The 25,539-nt window shown below is 35.1% G+C and overlaps 1 protein-coding gene across 2 annotated transcripts in view; it reads left to right on the forward strand.

The window, feature by feature from the left end:
- Rala (Ras-like protein A) overlaps positions 1 to 25,539 on the forward strand; it is a 62,273-nt gene that overhangs the window by 26,176 nt on the left and 10,558 nt on the right. The window contains exons 3-4 of one of the 2 annotated variants that reach the window (XM_089085968.1): positions 9,862 to 10,036; positions 20,290 to 20,403. In XM_089085968.1, coding sequence (XP_088942094.1) covers positions 9,862 to 10,036; positions 20,290 to 20,403 — 289 coding nt within the window. The remainder of the gene's footprint in view (positions 1 to 9,861; positions 10,037 to 20,289; positions 20,404 to 25,539) is intronic. The other variant, XM_089085969.1, reaches the window with a different exon arrangement.

The raw sequence follows: 25,539 nt of genomic DNA on the forward strand, positions 1-25,539 counted from the left end.
GATATGAAAACATAATAATGCTATCTAAAATTTTATTTTATGTCAAAATTTTTTCCTTCAGCCATTTGTACATGTCCCACCATTTGATCATTTGGATCCAATTGAGTGAAAAATAAGCATTTAGTTTTGATAACAATTAAACAAACCTTAAATTTAATGAAAATAAATGAGCATTGTGCTGTACAATTGACAACTCTATCCATGGGATGATTGAAGGCCGTTTCCAATTTAATGAAAACATAAATTGAAGAAAAGTGAAAATTGAAAAAAGGTATCTAGTTATCAGTGAAAGATCAGAAACGTCGGCTTCAGATTCGGAAACCTTTATTGAAAAAAAAGTTGACGCGTACAAGAAAATAAAAAGATAGAAACAAGTAATAAAAAAAAATTGCAACTGATAAACTATAACTCACAACTGATAAACTAAAGTTATTAACACCAAAAATAAATTATTACGGTGTTAATATTACAAGTACAAACTTATGAAGTTTTTAGTTAAGTGATGCATTTCGCGTTTAACCGTCTTCACGTTTAGCCGTGAAAATAAATAAATAGAACTGATTAGTTAAATTTTAGATCGTTTTTCGAAAATGAAAACATTTACAACCTTTTGATTCTCAAAGATATTCCTACCTTAAAAGGAAACCTACACATTCTCAAGCTGTTTAGTGACATATACTTTTTGGTTTATTTCCTTCTTATTTTATTTTTATTTTATTTTGCCCTGTTGCTACCAAAACAGAATAACTTAATATGAAGGTCTTTTCCATCAAAAATTAAATCACCGGTGCTTTGTAATTTTTTAAAGGTAAATATGGTTCTGTAATTTGATAGCAATTCAAACAATCTGGTTTCATATTATTATATTGTACTTTAACTGTGTAGGTAATGTATTTCTGGGTCTAGGCGTTTACTCCCTGGGAAATACTCCCACGGAAAATACCCCCGCGGGAAATTTCTCCCGGAAATCCCCCCGCAGAAAATTTACAAATTGTTAATGTGGACATTTATCTTAATGCTAGATTTAACTCAATTGAATCAAATGATTTTTCATGAAATTATGTTTGGTGGTTCATAATTAAGCATCAATTACTACAAAAGAGGGACGGTGGGTCATTGTTTAGGCTGGGGCGGGGGGGTGCCATATGTCTAAAAGAGCACATTTCAATGCCCAAACTCTCTATTTTTCCATGAACCTTTAGATAAATATAGGAAAGGGTCTAAGGGGGATAGGAGTTAATCTATAGTCTTCCTTCATTTGGATCAATACTGGATAAGGGTGCTGTGGGGAGATGCCGCCTTTTTATTACACAAAACGTTTCTTGTATTTATTTTAAAGTTTGTTTTAACTAAACTGGTTTTCCTCGTATTTCTTAAATATTAGGTGAAGTGATGTGTAAGTACACACCAGCTATATGAAGGAGTGACGAGGGGCAGGTGCCTCAATGAGTACATTTTAGTGCCCAAATGTTCTAACTTTTATTGAACCTCCATATAAATATAGAATAAGTTTTGGGTGAGGGGGAGGTAGGAATTGATATCTAATTCCTCTTGATTCCCGAGAATAATTTTGGTCTCCACCTTTATTATTGGTATTGGGTGGATGGGTGGGGGTAATATTATCACTGCTATTGCTACAGTTTTTTCTATGTAGTTTAAACATTACATTCAAGTGCGTACAGGAAAAGAGGGGGTAAAGGCGAGGCTGGACATCATGGACCTTGCTAGGAAATTCTTGGGGGATTAGGGGGGATAACAAGTACTACCAAGAGCTTTGTTTTCATCAATTTTATATTTTCCTATTTTCCTATGCAAAATGTTTGAATGTATATAAACATGCGTATACAATGGATTTAAACATCTGAGAACACTATTCTGGAGGTCGTGGTGGCTTTAGCCACGTAAAAGAGCAAGTCATGCAGAACTTTCATCCACATGAATAGTAATACCCGTTCCCGACCACTCGAATTCCTTTAGTGAAATTATTATTAAGAATTTATTCAACAAAACTACTGTTCATCGAAACTTTTGACTAAATAATCAAATCTTGTCTAAAATGTTACTCGCAATCCAATATTTTAATTATTAAGCAGAGAACTGAAAAAGTAGGAAGTTATCAACCAATTTACAATTATTGGTACAATACGCTTTAACAGCAAGAAATTGTGTGTTTATTGGGCTGGTAGCCCACATTATATCCAGGTTAAGCCTGGGGATGATCTGAAAAACGATCAGAAACTAAATAAAAAAAAACAGCTCTTTCCAATTAAAAGTAAGAAGTAATATTAAAACTTGAAACAAAGATAAATTATTCTGTATATGAGGGGGACTGCCCCCTCCTCAAAACCTTACTCTTTATGCTAAAGTTCGACTTTTTGTCTAAATTCTTTAGAAACGACTGCTAAAACACTCAAGGGCCGTTGAACTAGAATACGAATTTTTTAAGACACTGTAGTTGGTTACAACTCATTCAGTAGCACTTGTTTAAAAGCAGGCTAAATCTTAAAAAAGTGCACTGGAACTTTCAATTTCATATTCAATGAGCCCCCTCCAAAATTTATTCGGCCTTCTTCGCATGAAAACCTTATATCTTGACAATGGGCAACTTGCCAGAAGACAGATCACGGATGCGTGTTTGCTGTTTTTTTTTTTTCGCAAGGGTGATTGTATCAAAATAATGGTCCTAGAAGATCGGGATAGGGTGCATTCGAGCGGAAATCTAAAGTTCTAGTGCCCTTTTTAAGTGACCAATAAGACTGGAAGGCAACTGGGCCCCCTTTCACGCCCATTTTTGCCAAAAAATTATTTGATCAAAATTTTGATGTAGCCATTTTGTTCAGTATAGTTGAAAGATCCAAAAATTATGTTCATAGGTGTAAAATGACCCCCACAGTCCGTGGGAAGCCTGTTATGAAATTCGCCTGTTGTTTACGTATAGAATTTGTTATTGGGAAGTATACATACATTTTTTTTTTTTGGGGGGGGGGGGGGTTTTGCGCGTTGGGTGGATTTATATAGGGAAAATATTTCTTGGGGAGGGTGAATATTACAGGGGAAATGTGACACTGGGAGGATTTGACATAATTACTATACGAAATTATTTTTAATTGTCTTAATTCTCTTTGCCAAATTTTTCATGTGGAGATGTTCCGTGAGAATTATCCAGGGGCTTTTTTCGTGTTTTTTGATATCCAGGAAATAATTTCCACGAAAGGGAGCGTTTCTGGAGGGATCGAGAAACCGATTAGAGACTAAAGTCTTATTCAAATGAAAGAATGGAAAATTTTTCAGGCTGAAACTTCCGCAAGCAATTTTACTGGGAGCGAGGACTCTCAGCGAGGATGGAACTGTCTTGAGGGAATTTTACGGGGGGGGTGCACTTTACGTTGGATGAAATTTCCACGGAGGAGGTTTCTGTGAGGGGGAGGGATATATTTTATAGAGGTTGGGCCAGATTTATCGGCATTATTTGAAAAACGAACAGAAATTATTCCATATATGAAGGGTTGTCTCCTCCTCAATACTTTGCTCTTTACGCTAAAGTTTGACTGTTTGTCCCAATTTCTTAAGAGTGTTTACTGAAACACAGGGGTAAGAATAGGAAGCTTTTTAAAAAGTGCTAACAGCTTTAGCGTAAAGAGCAAGGTATTGAGGAGGGGCAACTCTTTATATACAGAATAAATCTGCCAAAAGTAACATGCAAATTTGGTTTAATTTCTCATGTACGATGAGCCAAATTTGAACCTCCATTAGTTAAAAAACGTTCAGAAATCAAATAAAAAACAAGTTTTTTTAATTGAAAGTAAGGAGCTATATTAAAACTTGAAACGAACAGAAATTTTTCCGTATATGAAAGGGACTCTCCCCTCCTCAACGCCTCGCTCTTTACGCTAAAGTTTTTATGTTTCAAAAAGTAGAGTTGTGAAAGAGATTCAAACTTTAGCGTAAAGAGCGAGGCGTTGAGGAGGAAACAGCCCCTTTCATATACGGAATAATGTTCGTCTTAAGTTTTAATGTCGCTCATTACTTTCAATTAAAAAAAACTTGTTTCTTTTTATTTAATAGTGGCTAAAGCCTGTGAAATTCTGAAAAATAGATTGCACGGCCTCAAAATATATTTTTCTTTTGTCAATCAAACCCCCTAAAGCTTTGCTAACTCACTTGAATTTGGAGGGAAAGGGGGGGGAGGGGTACAATTTTTTAATAAAAATAAAAGTGTTTTCAAAAGCTAGGAGGGGGGCAGTTTTTATATTTTTCAATGAAGATACCAAAAACGACATTTTCGAAACCTAGGGAGAGGGACAGTTTTCCCTAGTGGTCACCCCAATAGGTGCTCCTGTACCCAATCCCCCCATAACAGCGCTCTATACATAGTGGGATCATCGGAATGCTCTACAAAGACAGTGTACGCCTGGTGTGTATCTCGTGTTGCGGAAATGTGCGTATGGTGCAATATGAAGCTGCGAGGGAGAACTTTACCAAGAGTGGTGTGAGGTCTACATCAGGTAGTATAGATTGGTAGCCCCTCGTTTAAACACGTTCACTTTAGAACGTGGTCTATAACAAGTTTGCATTTACGATTTAGGAATGGTTCAGCATTTTGTTCGAAAATTTTCATTGTGTTTCAGACTTGATTCTAAGTTAATCTAAGTTAGGCCGCCTTGGGTTAGACTAGTCTTGTTTATGAGTAACCCTTGTATGCTTCAGAAGCCCAAAATCAACTCGGGAGTTGAAGAGATTAACGGCTTTCAAACCACATGCGTAATTTTCTCTGCTAAGTGATAAAAAAACGTTAAGCATTACTTTACACATAAACAAGTCATTTCACACTAGGCTAATGTAAAAATCCATAAAACTATTATAATAATCGTCTAAAATCATCAGAGTTATCATCAGCTAACTATTCTAAAATTAAAAATGCGGATTCGACATGGAGATTTAAGCTTTTATATAGCGTGAAAGGCTCTCTAGTAAAAGATCATTTATAACTTTTCAAATTTATAAATTGGTCATCAATAAATTCCATTTTGTTGCTGCTGCGTTGAATTTTTCTTGACGTAACATAAACTTACGTAACGTAAGACACTCACAAGAGCTCAACTCTACCTAGCACTAATTGTTTTACGGACAATATTTCCTCCTTAAGATTACAGCACGTAACGTAAAGCTCTAAGTTATGTTAGTGTGAAAGGGTCTATGGGCGTAGTGTGAAAGAACCATCAAAAACCCTTCGGACGAGAAAAATTGCTCCTGTGAATAAAATAAAAACCGTATTCTTCTGATAAAAAACGCACGTAATAAAAGAAAATAAAAAATAAAAAACACGGTAACAAAAGCTCTTCTTTTCTAAGGAGCTGTTGTGAGTAGACCCACATTGACTATTTCAAGGAACCCGTGTTTTTGAAAGGCGTATTTAATAATGATGGTAAAGTAATCACAATCAGAGAGCAATTTGTTGTACATGTTAATTATGATGAATTATTTAATTTAATTAATATATTAGATTAATATGTTAATCAAAGAAAAATTGGATAGAATGGAGATGCAAGAGAAAGTCGGAGCAAGGTTGCTTATATGTATTTTAGTCACATTTTTACGAGTTGGACAAATTTTCGGGGGAGGGGTTCATACTCAGTACACCCCCCCCCTCCTGGATCTAGCCTTGTACTATGGCAATAATATATTTATGGCACACCCAAATAAAATAAATAATGTGCAATAAGTCTTGAGAGTGCCTTGTAATAAAAAAAACTAGTTAGCCAAATATGGCTATTCAGAATTATTTGCCAGTGTTGTCACCTGGGCCGTATCCAGGATTTATGTTTGGGGGGGGGAGTACAAAAAGACTTTAAAACTCATCAATTTTTTTGGCATTTTATTACGTTTTTACGGGTTGAACAAACATTTTTGGGGAGGAGGTCGAACTCCCTAACCTCTCCCCTGAATATGGCCTTGGTTGTCGCACAAACATAAGGTTTCAGAAATTAGAGATTAGTGCAGGTGGTCACCACGAGATAGGCGCCAAATATGAATTGGAATAGAATACGTTTCGTTTTCTTTCTTTATCTCGATCAAGTACCAGGGTAATATGACATTTGCTACATAATTAGGTAAAAGGATTATCTGTAATAAGATGCGCAAGTGACTGAGTCTTATGAAAAAGACGTAATGAGCCAATGTGGCTCTTCACATTCTTCAGAATTACATTACCAGTGTTGTTACATAAATATAAACTGTCAGAAATCAGGGTTTTTTTTGTCAGCAAACAGATAAATGTTAACGTTTTGTTTGAGCATGCCCAAAAATATTTTCAGATTTTTCGGAGCTGGTGCCTGGCAACTGTGATATTTAATATTTTTTAGAATTTCAAAATTTAAGAACATTCATAGTTATTTTTATTGAAAGGGAAAATGAAAAAAAAAAAAGAAGATGGTTCTGGTGCAATATGAGAGCGCCGCTACAAACTGTATGTAGAATTTCAAACGGGAAAAGCTACAGTCAAACGGGAGAGACAGATACCCGATTATAATGGTTTATGAAGAAAATAATAAGAATTACAAGTTACAATTATGCGCCCAGAACGCTGTAATGTCTTTCACAATCGCTGAAAAATAATTAGATAAAAGGATTATCTGTAATAAGATGCGCAAGTGACTTGAGTCTTCTGAAAAAGATATAATGGGCCAATGTTGCTCTTCAGAGTCTTCAGAATTACATTACCAGTGTTGTCACATAAATATAAACTGTCAGAAATCAGAGTGTTTTTTTTTTATCAGCAAACAGATAAATGTTAACGTTTTGTTTGAGCATGCCCAAAAATATTTTAAGATTTTTTGGAGCTGGTACCTGGCAACTGTGATATTTAATATTTTTTAGAATTTCAAAATTTAAGAACATTCATAGTTATTTTTATTGAAAAGGAAAATGAAAAAATAAAACAAAGAAAACGGTACTGGTGCATTATGCGGGCACCGCTATATACTGTATGTGGAATTTCAAACAGGAAAAGCTACAGTAAAACGGGAGAGACAGATACCCGATTATAATGGTTTATGAACAAAATAATAAAAATTTCAAGTTACAATTATGCGCCCAGAACGCTGTAATGTCTTTCACAATCGCTGAAAAATAATCTCAGCCTTCAGACTTCAGTTTCGCATGCCACATGTGCTCGGCTAAGTAAGCTGATAGATGTTGGCGGGCAGTACCTCGGTGTCGCTTATTTTGCGATTTGGCTGAGCCCCACATTCGCTCTACTTTTTGGGTGTATATATGCTTCTCTTACTCGTATAAAGTACTGACGTGTCCATTTGCGCACTCTTTTGTCTTGGGCAAAAGCCCCTTATCCTGTAAAAATTCAACTGCCTCTTTTTCTGTCTTTGGGAAATCCCAAATTGTAATTTTAACATTCATATTAGATCAATTCCACTCTAAGGACTGTTTTAGTACCGGGTATCTGTCTCTCCCGATTGACTGTAGCTCTATTCATCTAGATTGTTTGCTAGCCTGCCTAATGATCTCGTCAGAACTCGGCGTATCCTGGAATGGTTACATCGTCCGGGAGATATATGTATATTGTGTAGAGACTTCATCCTGTAGAAAATTTTTTTTAAGAAGGAACAATAAAAGTGCTGACTGACTGAAGATTGCTCAGTGGTATCAATTGGGAGAGGCCAGGTTGGGCCTATATCCCCTAGTCCCCCCCCTTTAGTTTCTGAATAGATACCTTGTTTTAGGGATTTTCGTTGAGAAAATGCCGGTTTTGGTATCTTTATTGAAAAAAATTATCAAATTTACCTTGATATTGAAAAATATATTTAGCCCCCCCCCCCTCCTAAACTTTCGCTAATTGGATGCCGCTAAGATTACTGATTAAACTACTCAGAGACATCAGATACAAAATGGGAAAATCGAAAGTCATGTGGACGCCTGCAACTCTTTACTGCGTAGCTGGGAGGGGGGGGGCGCAGATGCCTATGGGTAGTACTCTCACATTAGTTAAACTTTAAAGGTAAAGAAAAGGTAGTGGGCTTTGAGCTTTTTGCAGAACCTTTGGGGACTAATGTTTTGTGTTGGATAATCATATTTTAGGTACTTCCTAGTTGTATGCAACAGACAAAAATTATCAGACGAAATATTATTTTGCAAGACAATCGATAGTCAATAAACTTTTTCATTTTTCTAGTCAAGGTAGTGGTAAGCCTCATAAAGGTCAGGTGTTATACTAATGGCACTTCCACGCTCCAGCTCTAATGGTAGAGTTGCAGACGGTAGATCACCTTTTTCATGTTCCTAGTCAAGGCTGTAATACAGTCATAAAGGTCAGGAGGTTTACTAACGGCACTACCATGCTCAAGCTTTGGTGGAAGAGTTGTAAACCCTTTAATCCCTACTTTCAAACTCTAATGGTGGAGTTACAGGCGGTAGATGACCTTTTCGTATTCGTAGTTAAGGGGGCGGCAACCATCATAAAGGTCAGAAGGTGTACGAAAGGCACTGCAATACTCAAGCTCTGATGGTTGAGTTGCAAACCCTTCAAGCTTTTTGGTTTTTCCATTGTATTTTTGTATACCATTGTGGACTCACTCCAACTTCGGTTATAAAATCGAACTTAAAAATTGTAAATTATTGCCTTTATTTTTTTTTGAATATTTTATGAACTTTAAATCACGATTCATTGGGCCAAAAATATTCCATCCTCGTATTATTGTTGTTATTACTATTTTTAATCTTTATTTAATATATTTTGACTGTTTAGCAAATGGAAAAAGCAATATTGCATTATGTGTGATGCTGTCGTACTTAATGCCTGGAAATGCTTTTAAAGAGAGCAATACTGCACTCTTAATACATTCGCTGTAAAAAAGTTTTTCAAACATCGAACATAAAAACATAATATTAAACTGTATGTGATATTGTCATATTTTGTGCTTACAAATGTTCCAAGGATGAGCAACAGTACATTCTTTTTACAATTTATTGAAAAATACTCAAGTTTTTCAAAAAGAGAGGGAACAAATTAATCGGAATGATTCAAGTAAAATTATAAGAAAATTAATGGCATTCAAACGTGTCCCGTGTTTTCTAAGAGGCTAACAATACAGATCATCGTTTCACTATGAATAAAGCATGAACGAAGCCTTGAATTTCTTCTTCTTATGGGGGGAAGGGGGCCTCGTAAGAACGGTCAATTCAAACTCTGATGACTTCATCTGGTAAATAGCTTTTTAAGGCCCAAATGTCTACAATTTTGGTGTTTTTCAAGTTTTCTTCTGATTGATGTTTAACACATTTTTGGAATTCGTGAGGAGCAGTAAATACTGATACTGAAGTGCAGTTCCTGCGTGTGGGGGAGGACATTTGCTTGCTTTTATGCAAATCCTAATATCTTGGTGAATTTTCGAGCAAAAACAAGTCAACAATGAGCAACAGTGAACAAAAATAGTGTGATCTACATTTGCTTGCTATTATGCAAATCCTAATATCTTGGTGAATTTCCGAGCAAAAACAAGTCAACAATGAGCAACAGTGAGCAAAAAAAGTGATCAACCTAATTAAGCGATAATCCTCGACCAAGTTGTCCCCTTATCTCTATAATGTCCAATCATTCTCCCTAATACTCACAGCACGGCTCTAGGGGGACTCTTTTACAAGAGGCTAATGATACTCTTCACCATAGGTTCACATAGATCTAACTCTTCGGATTGGAGGAGACCAGAATATTTGTAGCGATATGAACATTTTAATTTTGGGCCATTGTTTTTTTTTTTTTTTTAGGGTAGTGGGTACTTCAGACCAATTACGTTTTGCTAATGTATCGGATTACTAATATGTCTTATTTATATTTTTATTTTATTATAGAGAGCAAATATCGCGGGTGAAAAACGATGAAAAAATTCCATTTCTACTTGTTGGAAATAAGTCAGATCTGGGTGCTAGACGTCAGGTTTCGCAAGAATCAGCTGAAAAAAGGGCACAAGAATGGGGAGTACCATACGTTGAAACTTCTGCCAAAACAAGAGAAAATGTAGATAAGGTAACCTTTTCCGGTATAAGTGTTTTTAGTATGTAAAAAACAAGTATTTGGGCCTAAATTCACATTAACCAAGTATGTGTTCGAAGTTTTATATGTGCATTGGGGCTTCTGTGATTCAGGGACATGCGGTTAGGAGTTTCAAACAATTTGTCGGCCTCTTTTTGGAATTCAAAGGAAATTCGAATGTCAGAGGGGGGGGGGGCAAAGAGTGAAGCTTTGGATGGAGCGGGTGAAAGAGAACTAATGTCCAACTTTTCTTTTGCTTTGCCCGACGCTTATCCTTGCCTTAGCCCAATCCCGAACGGTAAGTTAAAATTGAAATTATTGCGTCTATTTGCAGCAACTCTATATATATCTACAATCCGAGGCCTAATCCAGGGATACTGTGTCCATATCACTGTATATAAACATGTATATAACTTACATGACACATCACGACTTAGTGATTTTTGGTTACTACATCCTTAGCACGTACAAACAGCTCCTCCCATTTAATCTGCCATCGGCGGTCCACTATATTGCCCTGGGACGCGTATTTTCGCAGAAACTTTCTCAAAATGCCTTTGAAACCAACTCGAGACTTCGAAACCTACTTGCAATTCCTAAAAACATCCTAAGGTGCCTTATCACAACCTCTTCATATTTTTCTTCTAGCTCGGGTTTCTATAGAGATACTTTGGCATAGCCTCATCGCCGGAATCAAAGCGTTTGCCTTGCAGTGTCAGTGTGCTGCTGGAGCTTAGATTGAAATCCGGGTCTAGGATCATCAGGCAGATGTCAAACTCACTGCACCACCATAGGACACCCCATCAAAACTTTTTCTTCTTATTCTTCTTTTTTGGATTATTATGGTTACGGTTTCGCTTAATTTCATCACCAGAATCATATTCTGGGCCATGCAGTGGGTTCCTGCAGCTGAGACCGAACTCCGTATCCTGCATTACCAAACAGGGATCAATATTACTACACATTCAAAAACCCCTTCTTTTTCTTGTTTGGGTCATTACGGAAACGCTTTCGCATAATTTCATCACTGGAATCAAATGCCGGGCCCTGCGGTGGGCTGCTGCAGCCGAAATCTAACACCGGGTCCCGTATTATCAAGCAGAGATCAATGTCACTGCACCAGCGCAGGACTCACTATCAAAACTTCTTCTTCTTCTTCTTGTGTGGATCATTATAGTGATGCTCTCGCATCATCTTATCACTGTCTTGTCATACTTATAATCTTATCAAATCAAATTCTGGGCCTTTTGGTAGAGCGCCGTAGCTGATACAGCTACGTAGCTGATTCTCTTGTAAATTGGATTTTTTTGATTTTGCTAATAAAAACGATAAAGAACTGTGTCGAATGATTGTCTGTAGAATAGTGGAAGAAGACTTTCGAACGATAACTTCAACTCTTCCGATTCAAAAGTAACAAGAGAGATCATGCCAAGAGAAAGTTCCAAACTATGTCATTTGTGTCACAAAACGACAAATTTGACCGGAATGGAACCGAAGCGGGTCAAAGTAGCCATATAGAAATGTAGGCGCGTAATTAGGAATAGCTATATAAGATGTAGACACATAGGCAAACTGTAGCTTGCTATCCGCATGCAGCTCTTTGAAAGAATGAATGAAATGTTGTATTGGAATGGAAAAATCGATAGAAATGGAATTTGTTTCGATTAAATGAAAATAAAGGAAGTATGATGAAATATTTTATGCTGTTTATATCTACTTGTACCATCATATTGTCTCGAGATAAAAAAAAAAAGCTATTCGAATTTTCAAATTTCACTAAATCCTCCAAATTATCTAAACTGAGTTCATCAGTTTGACAATGTCCAAAAACGAGGGGATTGAGTTGTAATTATTTTTAAGCACTATAAAATCTCAACGTAAAGAGCGGGGGCTGGGTAAAGCGAAATGCACTCATATAATACGTGTTAATGTCGCACTTTTCTTTCATTAAAAAATATTTTTTGTTTTATTTAATTTACCAGTAAAAGTCCGAGTATTACTGTATTATTTCCCAAAATCTTCATCAATAGGAAGAAAAGAAGAAAAGAACTGGGTTAAACAAGCTAACACATACTAGGAAATAAAAAGTATATACAAGAATAACACCTAAATGCAATAGCCGTCACATAAAAAAAAAATATATATATATGCACGTGTCAACCAGTAAGCTGTACGAAAAACGTGGTTCCGTCCCGCTTTCTAAGGTAACAATGAAAGAAAGGTTCAGACGGCTAGGACACGTTCAGCGGATGAAGGATGACGGATTGCCAAAGATCTTCTTTTTCAGCCAACCATCTAGAGCCGAACGGAAAAGCTTGCCTCCAGAAGCTTAGTTCTGTTCTATCAGTTGACCCTTCGCATTTTACTGTTACCAAAGCTCACAGAACAGAAAATTAGTAAATGCAAAGCTAAAAAAAGTATATTAAATTATTTTTTGCACTAAAAGTCCTGTGTGGTTACTTTTTTCAGCCCACCTCAGTTCTCCCTGCCCCCCTCCCCCTAAAAAAATTCTCTGGATCGTAAGTTGGTCTTACGAAAAAATCACAAAAAATTAGGCTGCTAGCGGGAATCTTGAGAATCACTAAGCTATTAGTTCATGTGCCGCAAACGAGTTAATTCCTCAGCAAAAAGAGCAAAAAGATTGCCCGTTAAAAGATTAGTTGTTCAGTTTGTTTGGTTAATAACTTTGTGAAACTAAGAGCTATTTATAAAATGAAGGGGAATTGTCTAAATAAACCATTTTGTATAGAATAGTCCAAAGGTTGACTAACCGTGCGTCTGGGGTAAACGAAACCCTCCATAGCCCCAGGACCAGGGGTGTAAGTTAAGCAAGTTCCACATTGTTAACACAAAAGGTTTTGAAAATTTTCTAAAAGAACATTCGCAAAAAAAAAAAACAAGAAAAAAAAACAACTGAAAACTATAAAACATTATATGCACACACAAATGCTATTCTATATTGAAATATTTGAAAATTCATAAACAAGTCATAAACATTTCTATCGCGCCACATAATTTTTAAGTCAGAAGAACATCGAAGGTAAAATCTAATTTCATTTAGGACCCAGAGTCAGACGTTCAAATAACATAGGTTCTAGACTTTCTTTTTGACCACACATACAAATCGTAGAATTTATTTTTGAAAATTTAAAGGAAAATGAATTTTCAAGTTTTAAAGGGATGGCAATTAGATGACATAAAATTGATCTTTAAGGAATGAATACAAAAAAAAAATTACATACCGAGAGCCAACGGAAGCCATGTTCGTATCTAAGGCTTCCTAAGCATTATTGCAATGAAATTCAGTCATTAATTAGAATTCAGAGATAAAGGAAAGTTTAGAGAATGCTGTCTCCCTTTGGAAAATGACCCTTTTGGCGTTTTCATTGGAAAATTAAAAAAAGACGACAAGTTAACCACCTCCAAGATATTGATATATGCACTCCCCCCCCCCCTCCAACCCTGAATTTTTGTGGTTTGACGCCATTGTAGCAGAGATGAAAAATAGAAGTATCAATGGTTTGACTTCTTTTTGTTGTTGTTGTTTTTTTCCGGGTTAAATCAAAGATTACTTTCTAAAAAATTCCTCAACAAATAAATGAAATGTTATACGAGTGTACATCTGAATTTAATTTTTAAGTTTTTTGGATATACATTAGAACGATATTCCGAGACTCGGATATAATAACCTATAATGGTCAATAGTACTATAGGCTCTATACAACTTGGAAAAAAAATATTGAAGAAGGAAATTAAATGGAAAATATTAGAATTTTTGATAAAAATTGAGAACTTGGGGAGCGGGAATCTTCCCTGTCCCTGAATATCTACCTGAAGCTAATGCTTTTTTTTTTATTATATATACATCCAAGCTGTTTAACAAAAAAAATCTCAACGTTGTCATCTCAAGAGCCTGCAAATGAAGCATTACAGCCAAAGAACAATTAATTATCTAATAAGTTTGCTAAATTAAACCAAATGTGTGCTTTTTATAACTGTGTCTTAGTCAATTATCACTTTTGACCCTGTCCTTGCACCAAGAAATTCTAGGTTTTTACGAATTTTTCAAAATATATTTCATTTGTTTTGGTGTTTTGCTGAGTCGACAAAATAGGTAACGTTGATATCGAAATAGTCTAGGGCTTTTAAGGGTGTTTTAGGGCTTTAAAATCTAGCTGAGGGTAATCTTAATTTCGATGAAAGCACAAAAGATGTATTTTTTCTAAATCAAGAGGGGATGAGACGGGGGGAATATCGAAGGTGAAATTGTCGCCTTTCAAGTGGCGCTCCTGTTCAGAAACAACCTATTATCCCAGTTCTTGAAATACAATATTAATTGCCATATTGATTCGAGAATCCTTTACTAAACATTTTGTTTTACATCGGGTTTTAACATATCGTAAATTGAATAATTAAGTTTTTTGTTCCACGTTTTTACTGTTAAAGACGATAGTTATCAGTCACATACGCAGAACTTTTTTCGAAGGGGGGGGGGCGGGGGTGTAACCAAAACACTATTTGATAATTTGGATTGAAAATGCCCAGGAATTCTGAACAATTTAGGATTTTGAAGGGAGCGGGTGCTGAAAACGTTCCCTTAGGTACGTTCCTGAGTTCTGTAAATGCTATGCAAATGGTTGAGTTTGTTCCTCTCTTTTAGAAGCTTTACTGCTACCCAAGAGTCTTTGCTATATAGGAGGTTGCGCCCTTGACGGGGCATTTCCTTTTAGGACACTCCTCTCGATTCTCTTTGTTGTTTACCACACATTTGTTACTTTAAATAATGTGTAGTAGGCGCCTATGTAATACGCGTAAAGGCCAGTTTTTGGTCCCCTAGATTTATGGAAAATATATTCTTTTGCATTTTGATTCGAAAGTGATTTTTTTTGGTATTTTCTTTGTAAACTTTAAAAACAACAAAATAGCCCACCCATAGATTTTTAAAAATCGATTTTTACCCCCCCCCCCCCCGAAACATTTTTGTGTTGGTGCCACTGTCCTTTTCCTGACTAGCATAAACTGGTTAATCACCCTTTGTAAATGGCAAGGCCCTAGGCCTATCCAGTGGGGAGGGGGTATGGGGTTGGAGCTCCAACCCCTAATTTTTTTTTTGCCCGACTCGTAAAAACGTAACAAAAATACATATAAACAAATTATGTGTTTTAGAGTTTGTTTTTGTACCCCCCCCCCCCCAACAAAAATCCTACGCTCTTGCTAACTATCAAATCTTGATGGAGACAAATTTTACATTCAAAACCAACAAAGCAAAAACAAAAAATATTTTTTTAAGAATTTTTTTCACTCTCTGTGCCTTAGAGTATGCAATTTTATTTATATGTTTTGTAATTGCTGATCATGTCAACGAAACAGGGTGGAAAATCTTAAATAATTTACAAAAAGTGATGATTTTGTCTAGGGTCGACGTGTTATTGTTAAGTTTTGCTCTTAGATAATAGTGTTGTTTTTTGACTGCTTTTTGTACTTGACCAAATTTAGCGTCACTGCCAAAAATTCATTACTTTAGGTTCCAGAGAAATCTAGATTTGCCGTACTTCTTGAATATTTCGTTTTAAATAAAAACACGTTGCTTTTTTCAGTTTTTTGTTGGCAGACAACGGGATATCATAATTAGATTGACTTCTTTGGTTCTGATTAGGGGAGAATTAGATGTTTTTCTATTTTACAGTTAAAGGGATAATACTACATGCTGTGTGTCCCTTATTGATTTTTTTATGCTGATAGGATATGCTGTAAATCACGCACCTGAAACTTGCCTGTTCAAAAAGCGACGCGTTTTGAACACACCGCTGAATTTTAGCTAACTGGAAATACTGATGATATTATTTTTTTAGTTTTGTCGGCCTAGTTATAATCAGGGTTCTGGGGTTGGTAGATTCATGATACTGACTCTAACTCCTGCTCTAGGAATTTTAGCATTTTTTACCTCGAATATAACTCCTTAACTGCCAAAGGTACCGACTCCGGCTTCTAAAATCTCGGTTTATGGTAAATAAGTCAAGTTAAAGTAAATAATACAGTAATTTCAATTTTGATGATGTGGTTGGTCAGATCAAAGCAATCATGAACCCACACCAATCAGTCAAAGAATACACATCTCGATTTTTCTGTAAATTAATTTAATTAACTTTTTCCACCAAAAAAAAATTTCAAACAAACGTAAAGAGCTCCATTAATCCAAAAACGAGCAGAAATAAAGTCAAATAATCTTCTAACCGCAAAACTACCACAAATCACCATCAATAAATAATCGAGCCCAAAACGAATGGAAATTACCATAAATAAACTGAGTCAAACTCAAAATGAGCAGACATTAACATGAGTAGGGCTGACAATCCCCATGCCTTCTCAAGACCAGAACATTACTTGCACTTTACTAAAAAAGTAACAAATGATAGTGGATTGACAGTTTTATATACATATACTAATATTTATTGTTCATTTAATGTTCATTTTATTATTGAGGGGACGTCACAACCTTGAAGCATTAAAAATAAATGTTACAAAAGGTGTAGGAATCAGATTTTGTTTATTTTTATTGATTTCACATCCGAAGCCGTAAATTCTTCAACACCATTTAACACACCTAAATATTATGTTTAAAGTATATTTGTTTTTTAATATTGTAATTATTATACATTATAAATAAAAATAAGTATTAAAATGATTAATTTTATATAAAAAATCAAAGGTAAAAATTAATATTATAAATGGTTTATATATAAAATTTAGTAGATTTTATTGCTTAAAATGGTATTGGAGTGGGAGTTTGTTTATTCTCACTGACTCCGAAATAGATACCTTAAATTCTCACGACTCCCATTTCTTCAACACTAACTAAGGGGCACCTCCAACCACAAGACCCTGATTATTATGTCGGCCAAAGAAAATACAGTTCAGGGCGTCTCTCATAAATTATGTATGACTGTATTCATAGATGATCCATCTTAAATCCTAATTTGACGTTGATAATTTCGGAGACCACACTGCCTTTCCATGACGATAAAATTAAAAGTCCAAAATAGGGATAAAATCCTTTTTAATAGACAGTGTCTTTAACTGTCACTGTATATGTGACCGAAATATCTGGTATTTTTTGTGAAATTTATTATACACTGTCTATTAAAAAGGATTTTATCCCTATTTTTGGACTTTGATTTTAAATTTTAGTTTGAAGAAATCGATTTGACCGTGATCTGTTTTAAGTGAAATAGACTGAGAATATTCAAGTTAAAATATTGAATGCTATTTCTAAGGGGTCACCACTTTAAAAAAAATCTTTCAAAACAGGTGGCACGCGCGGTTAAAGAATACTATGTCTAGCGCAAAATTTGCCATGTGTGGCATAAAAAGGCATTGTGTTGCAGAAGTTTGTCATGCGTGCCGGAACAGATGGAGCTCCAAGATTTACACCTGGTGAAGGAGAGTGGGTGACCCCTTAGCCTTTTCATGTTAATGCTTATAAAAACTGTTAGTTTATGGGCAAACTTAATGGTCCAAATAGCTAGTTGCTTGATATAAATTGTTTTCACTGGCTTGGAAAAATCGATAGTAAAAAGGGAAACGCCTAATAGCACCTGGAAGAAAACAACATGAAGAATCTTATCAGAATATTTTTGTAGTTTTCACCCAATTCACCAAGAGTAAAGTAGTTACAAATAAGGACACTTGTAAGCAGGAGTGAAATCAAGAGGGGATGAACTCTTCACCGTAGGCCAAAATATGTAGACCTATGTTGTAGATCGTCACATTATCTTAGTTCAATCTTTTGGTTCCTCTCGCGAAAGGATTCATAGGGGAGTACATCCATAGGAGACAAAAAAGTTGTAATATAAAAACTTTAAAGAGAAAGAATTATTCAGGGTATCAGAGGGACAGAGGCATTAGTCCCATTCCCGCCAACGTGCCTGAAGGAGCCTTTGGCTTCGTCCTTCGTCAATTCTCTGGAAAAACTGTGGAGATACACTTAAAGTCGGGCAGATACGCAGCTTTTTTTCATGAAAAGTGACAAATTTGAAAAAAAACGTAAAAGCTCACTAACCCTGCCGGAAATTTTGCTTTATTGCTTTTACATAAAGTTGCAGCCCTTCGCATTTTCGAAAGAACCTTCCTTTTTAATGGCGTATTAAAACTCGTAAAACATTTGAAAATTATTCTGGGTCTTAGTTTCCCAACCAAACGAGATTAATTAGTTAATCTCCTTTTTTTTTGTATTTCAAGTTATTTCTTTTGATGAGAAATAGTTATAATATTCTGTATATACGAATCTTCAATCTAATTATATTTTTCTTAGTATATACGCAGGCAAGAGAGGGGGAGGGGGGCAGATTCGGACCGGCCCTGTCTTGAACCTCATTATTTTTACCTTTTTTTTTGCGATTTGGCCTATAATTTTTGTTGAGCTGGCCTTTGTTGTGTTTAAGTTTAGTTAATTTTGACTATTTCTAAATGCTGTGGATTTTTTCCATAGATTATTTGCTATTGACATGAGTAGGCTTTAAAGTGCCAAGGACAATGAAAGCGAAATCTTATTAGTGAAAACTTGTACAATTTGCGGACATCTTGGAAAATTTTGAAGTCCATTTTGTATTGAAAGGCCTCCATATGCGGTATTTTTTTTTGGGGGGAGGGGGTTCGGGAGGGGGTTAAAAAAAAGTGCATCAAAAATTTGTCTATATGCATTTTTGTTACGGTTATACGAGTCGGACAAAAATTTCGGGGGGTAGTTTCAAACCCTCTACCCTCTCTCCTGGATGCGCCCTGATATCAGGTATGAAATTTTTGGTATTGGAGGATGCTGATTTAAAAAGAGGAAAAAAACAATGTGGGTGGAAAATCAACAAAAAAAATAAGCTAAAAAATGTGGTACGGCGCAGCTTAAGAAGTCTTAGCTTACTTTTGAAGGGATAGTTATCGTTGGGAACTAATTGATTGTCAATGTTTGAATTTTTGCGGAAGATTGGCATTACCAAATATACCTGATTAATCTTGCCCATTTATTCTCACGTTGCAACACTGACGAAAATGTGGAACTATCCTAAAAGCTCCATTACCATATACATAAACTACAATAAAAGCTCCAAAATGTGGTACTGCCCTAAAACCTCCATAATTTTGAAGCAACAACAACAACCAATGTTAGCAGTGGCAGTTTTCAGGTATGAGTAAACCTAAGGTGGGGCCAAGAGACTGACAATGTTTTCATTTTTATGTCCTTGGTGCTTGAAAAAACAAATCGTAATATTAAAGGTCACACTCGTTGACGTTTCATTGCTTAAAAAACGTATAAAACTTAAATGTGTGTTAAATTTTTTCTGTAATTTGCCTCAAAAAAAAAAAAATTGTTCTCTGTTGAAATCTTTGGTCGAATCGTGCGATCAAAGTAGAAAGTGATTTAAGATTATTATGGAAATTTTATTTGTCGCTATCATGGGTATTCTATAAAAATCACGCATTTCAACAGTTGCTAGACGTAAATTTATATTTTGACGGAGGTATTTTATTATGAATTTACTGATTAAAAACTCATGGTTTCATTTTTTACTTCATTGTTGATTACTTTTCATTCCCATTCTTCTTCTTTTTTTTCGTCTTTGTTGTCAACCTTGAATTTTCCGTAGTCCCTGTGACTCAATGCAAATTCGAAGATTTAAAGTAATTATAATACATGCAGTCATAGGTACCCACATCTCTGGCTCTAGGGGTAGGAAGGGGATCGGTTATTTTTTCTGGTGTGCTGGGGGTGATTGAATTACGAGAAAGTGCATTTTTAGATGGTTATTTTTTAGTTTTTGGGTGAAGAATCTCCCCTTTTACCAATTAATTAGAATTCACTCAAAAAATCATGTTCTCCGTATAGTATTTTGCTACAAAAAAAGTAACAACAAAACAAGTCAGTTGAAAAAATAATGTCCCACAATACCCTTTTTTTGGGGGGAGGGGGGGCAATTTTTTTTGTTATAGCCAGTTTATACTCATTGGTTTTTTTATTTATATTTTTACAAGTGGTGGCTAATATTCCCGAAAATTTAATATTAAAAAAAAAAACATTTAAAGTATCCTCTTTGCAACCCTGTATCTGAAATTTTTTCTGTTAAGTATAAATGCTACGATCGTTATAAAGACGATCAAAGAGGAGGGGCAGAAATCGAAACAGTCATAAATAAAAATAAAGTTTGGATAGATACAGATTAATAATTTCTTATCGAATATAAATACAAAACTTTTAGGTGTTTTTCGATCTTATGAGAGAGATCCGGGCGCACAAAACTGAAGATTTGAAAACAACAGCAACAAAAGGATCGGAAAAACGAAAGAAGAAGTTAAAATGCACAATCTTATAGGTATATTGCTTTGCTTATTTTGCTTGAATCCCTCTCTCTCTCTCTCTCTCTCTATCTCTTTCTCTCTCTCTCTCTCGATCTCTCTCCCGCAGTAAGGGCAAGTGGAACATGTCGGATTAGTATGTGATTTATGTAAGGGGGTGGGGTGATCTGATTGTCTGCTTTTGCTGTCAAGGTTTTATTCATATTTAGTGATTCATTGAAAAGGAAAACAAAATCTTGGCAGATTAGTCTACTTCAAATAATTATAGTTTTTAAGATAGATTATTTAATTGCTTCATTCTGTCCAAAGCATAATTGCAGGCCTGCGGGAAGAATAGCAATTTCAAAAGTTGATTGCTTTATTAAACCTTTTAAAGATATACAAATTGAACGTTTAAAAAGTATTTAGAATTCAGTTAATAAATGCCACTTGCCGTGGAATCATAAGGCTTGTTTTATTAAGAAATGTTGTTAACTTACATAGCCATTTCTTTTTTCTTAGCTAAATTTAGGCAAAAATTTTTCTTTTTAAATTAAGAAGTGATACTTTCCTCGTCCAATCATGGTTGCCCCCATAGGGGCAGCCTAGTAAAGTACGAACTGTAGCTCTTAGTAACCGAAAATTTAAAACGCGTTAAAAAAATATGCCAAGTGAGGAAAACTCCATTTGAAGCTGACTCGTGAATGGTGGTGGACGTTTAACTCAACCCTGTTTAACTGAACCCTCTGTAACTCAACCCATGTAACCGGGCCCTCGTTAAACTCAACCCTCTGCACCTCAACCTCAATTTGTTTCAACCTTCATTCAATTCAATCCCGTGCAATTTAACCCTCATTTAACTCAACTTCCATGCAACTCGACCCCCGTTTAACTAAACTCTCGTGTAACTTAATCCCTAGCCTGTAAATAAGTTTGAATTAGCGCTGATTAGAAGCTCAAGATTTGCTTCTCGCTTCGCTCGCAGTTTGTAATCTGTTTATTGTTGCCCTAAACTTAAGGTGAATCTAATGTTATAATAATTAAGCTTTAAGCGAAATCAAGCTTTTAAAGGTTTTTGTGGTAAAAGCAGTGGCAGTATATTTGTCGAACGTTCAATTAATTTGCTAGCTGAAATACAAACAAACCGTTTTGCCATCCAACGCTCTTTCCAAACGTAATAATCGACACTTCGTAATTGAATCCTAGCTCAGCTAATGCCTGAAAGTAGCCTAGACTATGTATAAAATTTCGCTGATTTATTTTGTTATTGTGTTTTTTTTGTTTGTTTTTTTTTTTTTTTTTTTTTTATTGGTATTATATAGCTCTATGAACCAACTGTTAATGAGAAGTAAGTAAAACAAATAACACAAACCCAAATTTCGGTTATAGCCCTGGGCTATATCCTGTCATTAGGGGGGCGGTGGCTGGGACGCAATTGCAAAGGTGGTAATTATTACCATTCAGAAACAGCATTGATTGGCGAATCTAAGGGTTATCTTTTAGCTAACGAATTAATGGAAAGCACAGCAAGCTTATTGCTGCAACCATGAAAATCAAGCGTGTTCGGACCCTGGGAATAAAAAGTTTTGCTAATTTCAAATATATAAGACGGGAAGGCTAAATTATTGTTTTTTAGAAGGAGGAGGGGGAATTGCTTTGCATTAAAGCACCATAAAATAAAATATGAAGCACTTAGATAAGAATTAACCATTGAGTAAAGACCCTCTTATTCGATTCAACTTTTATCACTTCCGACAAAAGGGCTGAATTACATTTTCTATTTATATAGTTGATTTAAGGAGGATTCAGCTAATGGAGTCAAATAGTGTTTGGTTAATTCGGGTTGATTTGTATCAGAGTCGAGCTAAATGAGGGTTAAATATCACAGAGGTTGAGTTGACTAAGTGTTGAGTTAAAAGGGGGGTTGAATTAATCGGGTTGAATAGTACGGGGGTTGAGTTGAATGAGGGCTGAATTGCATAGGATTTCGATTGAATGAGGTTGAGTTGTATGGGGGTTTAGTTTAATAAGGTTGAGTTAGACGGGAGATGAATGAGATTTAGTTGTACGAGAGTTCAGTTAAAGAAGGGCTCAGTTGCACGGGAACCAGGAATGACGATTATTATTTTGATTAATCTTAATGATGAAAGTTCTTTGCGAAAAAGAAGTTGTGAGAATTTTGATGAATAGCCTGAAACCATACAAAATGGTGTCAGATCTAAATAAAAACTGCACCATTTGAATCACCATATCCGAAAACCCTGTTATGGAAAATTAAAGTACCCAACAAGAACAATCGCTTCTTCACATGGGATGCAGTAATGTCTCCCTTTTTTTCTGCATCTGTGTTTCTTTCTGTCGCCGTAGTAAAGCACTGAAACCTCATAGGGAGATGTTCAAGGTCTTATTTGAAAAAAAAATTGCCATATCTAGTGCAGTTTGTAAGTAACAAAAAATAATACAAAAATAAATGCAGTTTTCAGGAAATATTCATCTTTGTATACAAGATGATGTAACAAGCGTATCTCTTGATCAAGTTAAGGAATGCTAAGGATTTTCTACAATAAAACAAGAAAGGGAAGCTTAGATATTGCTGTTTGCCAAAGTTGACATCATTCCTTCATAAAACCTAGAAAGGGAGGAATGATCAGGAATGAATTAGAACGACGCTTTCTTAATCAAACAGGCCTGTAGATTTAAAAATCACCGCAATGCTCAATCAAGTAAACATCCACTACGCATTTCATAAGAATGATGGCAACACTGGTAAAAGATACATATATAAGTTCAGTGTTGGCATTGTCATGAGCTAGCAAACATCTAGACCTAGAAAGAAAACTTAGGAAACTGTGAAACGAAGAGATTGTGAAATTGCATGGGTTCTGCAGTCTCATAAATTAATGCACATAGGCTTGGAAAAGACACATGAATAGAATATTACCTGATTTGCAACTAAACTAAGAAAAAAGAATAGTAAAATCTTCGAAAAATCACTAGACTCGAGAAAAAATTTCCAAAACGGAAATTATTAAATTTGTGTATTTATTTGGCTTTGACTAAGCACAATAATTTTGTTGTTTTTTTTGTTTTTTTTTAGGATTTCGCTAGAAATTTTTTATTTATCTTTTGTTGACAAGAAGACTTAACAGGTCTTAACAATAAAATGGTCCCATCGTTACGTAGTGACGTCTTATTTGACTCTTAGTATTTTTATAAAATGACGAAAAGTTATTTATTTTTGTTGTGGGGCCCAGAACACTAGTATGTGTGTATTACGGCCCACATCTAAATTTTTATTTCGCTTAAATGCAATGAATTTATTAATTAGCTTCCCACCATACAAGGCTGAACCCAGGGGTGCGAATCGTCTTTGGTTTGAACCCCACTATCTCTTTATCCTAGCAGAAAATAAATTTCCTATTTATTATATATGCAGAGAATGCATAATTTACGTATATGCAGAGAATGCATAATTCGTGGTAGTTTAATCATAAGGACCTTCCAAAAAATGCATAACAAGATTCTTGGTGTTTTCATCTCATCTCATGCTTTCATTTCTATTCATTCATCTCTCAAATAAAATTCTTTAGAGCTACCTGGCTCAAAAAAAGAAAACTTTTTTTCAAAAAAAGAAGTTTTTTTCCCCTTTTTATGTGAAAATCCTTGAAAAAAAGGATATTTTAATTTTCCAGCTGTGGCTTAATTTTTATGTACGTTGTTTATATCTTTTATTTATTTATCTTATTTCAGGTAATAGTTTTGGCTGCAAAAAAGTGACTTGCTATTTTGTTCAAATAAATGTGGTTCTAAAAGGAAAAGTTAAAAACAATGAACGCGTAAATAACAGTATTTTACAAGGAATATGTTGCTATTCTCATGTCTGCTTAAATTAAATAAATAAGTTTAAGTTAAATGGCATCATTTAATTTAAACTGCCAATTAAATCGTAAGTATCTGAGATTCCAACACCTGACCAGTGAAAGTAAATTAAATTTAAATTACAGTTGCTTATTAAGTTTTTTTGCACCTTTTTTGCAATAAATATAGCAGCTCTTATTATTGAAAAAAACTTGAAAAATTCACAAGAAGCATCTGTTGTTTTTATGGTTCAATTTTTCCATTTCGCGGATTCCATCTTACTTAACATTGCTGTTATGGATACTTTTATGCGCTACTGGACAAATTTACTGCAAGCATCCGTTATTCTTCTTACTCAATCTAATTTTAATTTGTGTGTAAAAAAAAAAAAATACATACAGATCCCTGAGAAATACAGAGTTTACTTATTTTAAATGTCTAGGCTCAAAATTTGACATAATACATACACTGTTGGTAAATACAACAATAGGTAAGATCAGAGGGGATTGTTTGACTTCCATTTCTCACATACGCTTTAGGATAGTGCGATTGGCTTACGAAAATACGTCGTAAAACAAAACCAATAGAATTAAAGCATACTTTATAACATGAAATTATGGGATAATCATTTCTATTTTTCTCTTTGTGTAAATCGAGATGATTTCCACTACTTCGGCTAGACTATTTTTCTAGCGATAAATTTGTGTTATTAAGGTCTATGTTCCCAGTTTAAGTTTTTGGTATATTATTATTTTTATTATTATTTATTTTTGTCCTACGGTTTTATTAATGTTTCGACGCAAGGCAGCAATGTTACTATCAAGGAGGTTACCAGGATTTTTACCGGGGAGGGGGGGGGTGTACAAAAAACTTTAAAACGCATCAATAATTTCTTTTTTATAACCCACAAATGAACATAGAAAATAGCGAGTCGGCAAAAGTTTTCGTGGGGGGGGGGTCAAATCATGTTACCCCTCGCTGGATACAGCCTTGGTTGCTATCATTACATATCTGATAATTATTCTTATCCATCTGCCGAATCATGTTCTATGTAATTTGGTTTATTTATTGTTTTATATTGAAAAAAATACGCCAAAAATCATGTCAGAAATATGTGAAAACATGAAAACTTCACTACTATTATGGGAAGTTTAGGTCATATTCTAAGAAAAGGCTTAAGTAATAGCAAGATTCTGCTTTGACGAATGGATAGATCTGAAATTATTGGAACCAATGAATCAATGATATAAGTATCCTGTCTTATCGGTCCAAGTTACAGATATAGGATTGTCGCAAATCACAAGTTTAGGAGGGAA

This window comes from Artemia sp. Qi Xiang Cuo, chromosome 3 (genome assembly GCF_049724085.1).
Source record: "Artemia sp. Qi Xiang Cuo chromosome 3, ASM4972408v1, whole genome shotgun sequence".
Classification (NCBI taxonomy): Eukaryota; Metazoa; Arthropoda; class Branchiopoda; order Anostraca; family Artemiidae; genus Artemia; species Artemia sp. Qi Xiang Cuo.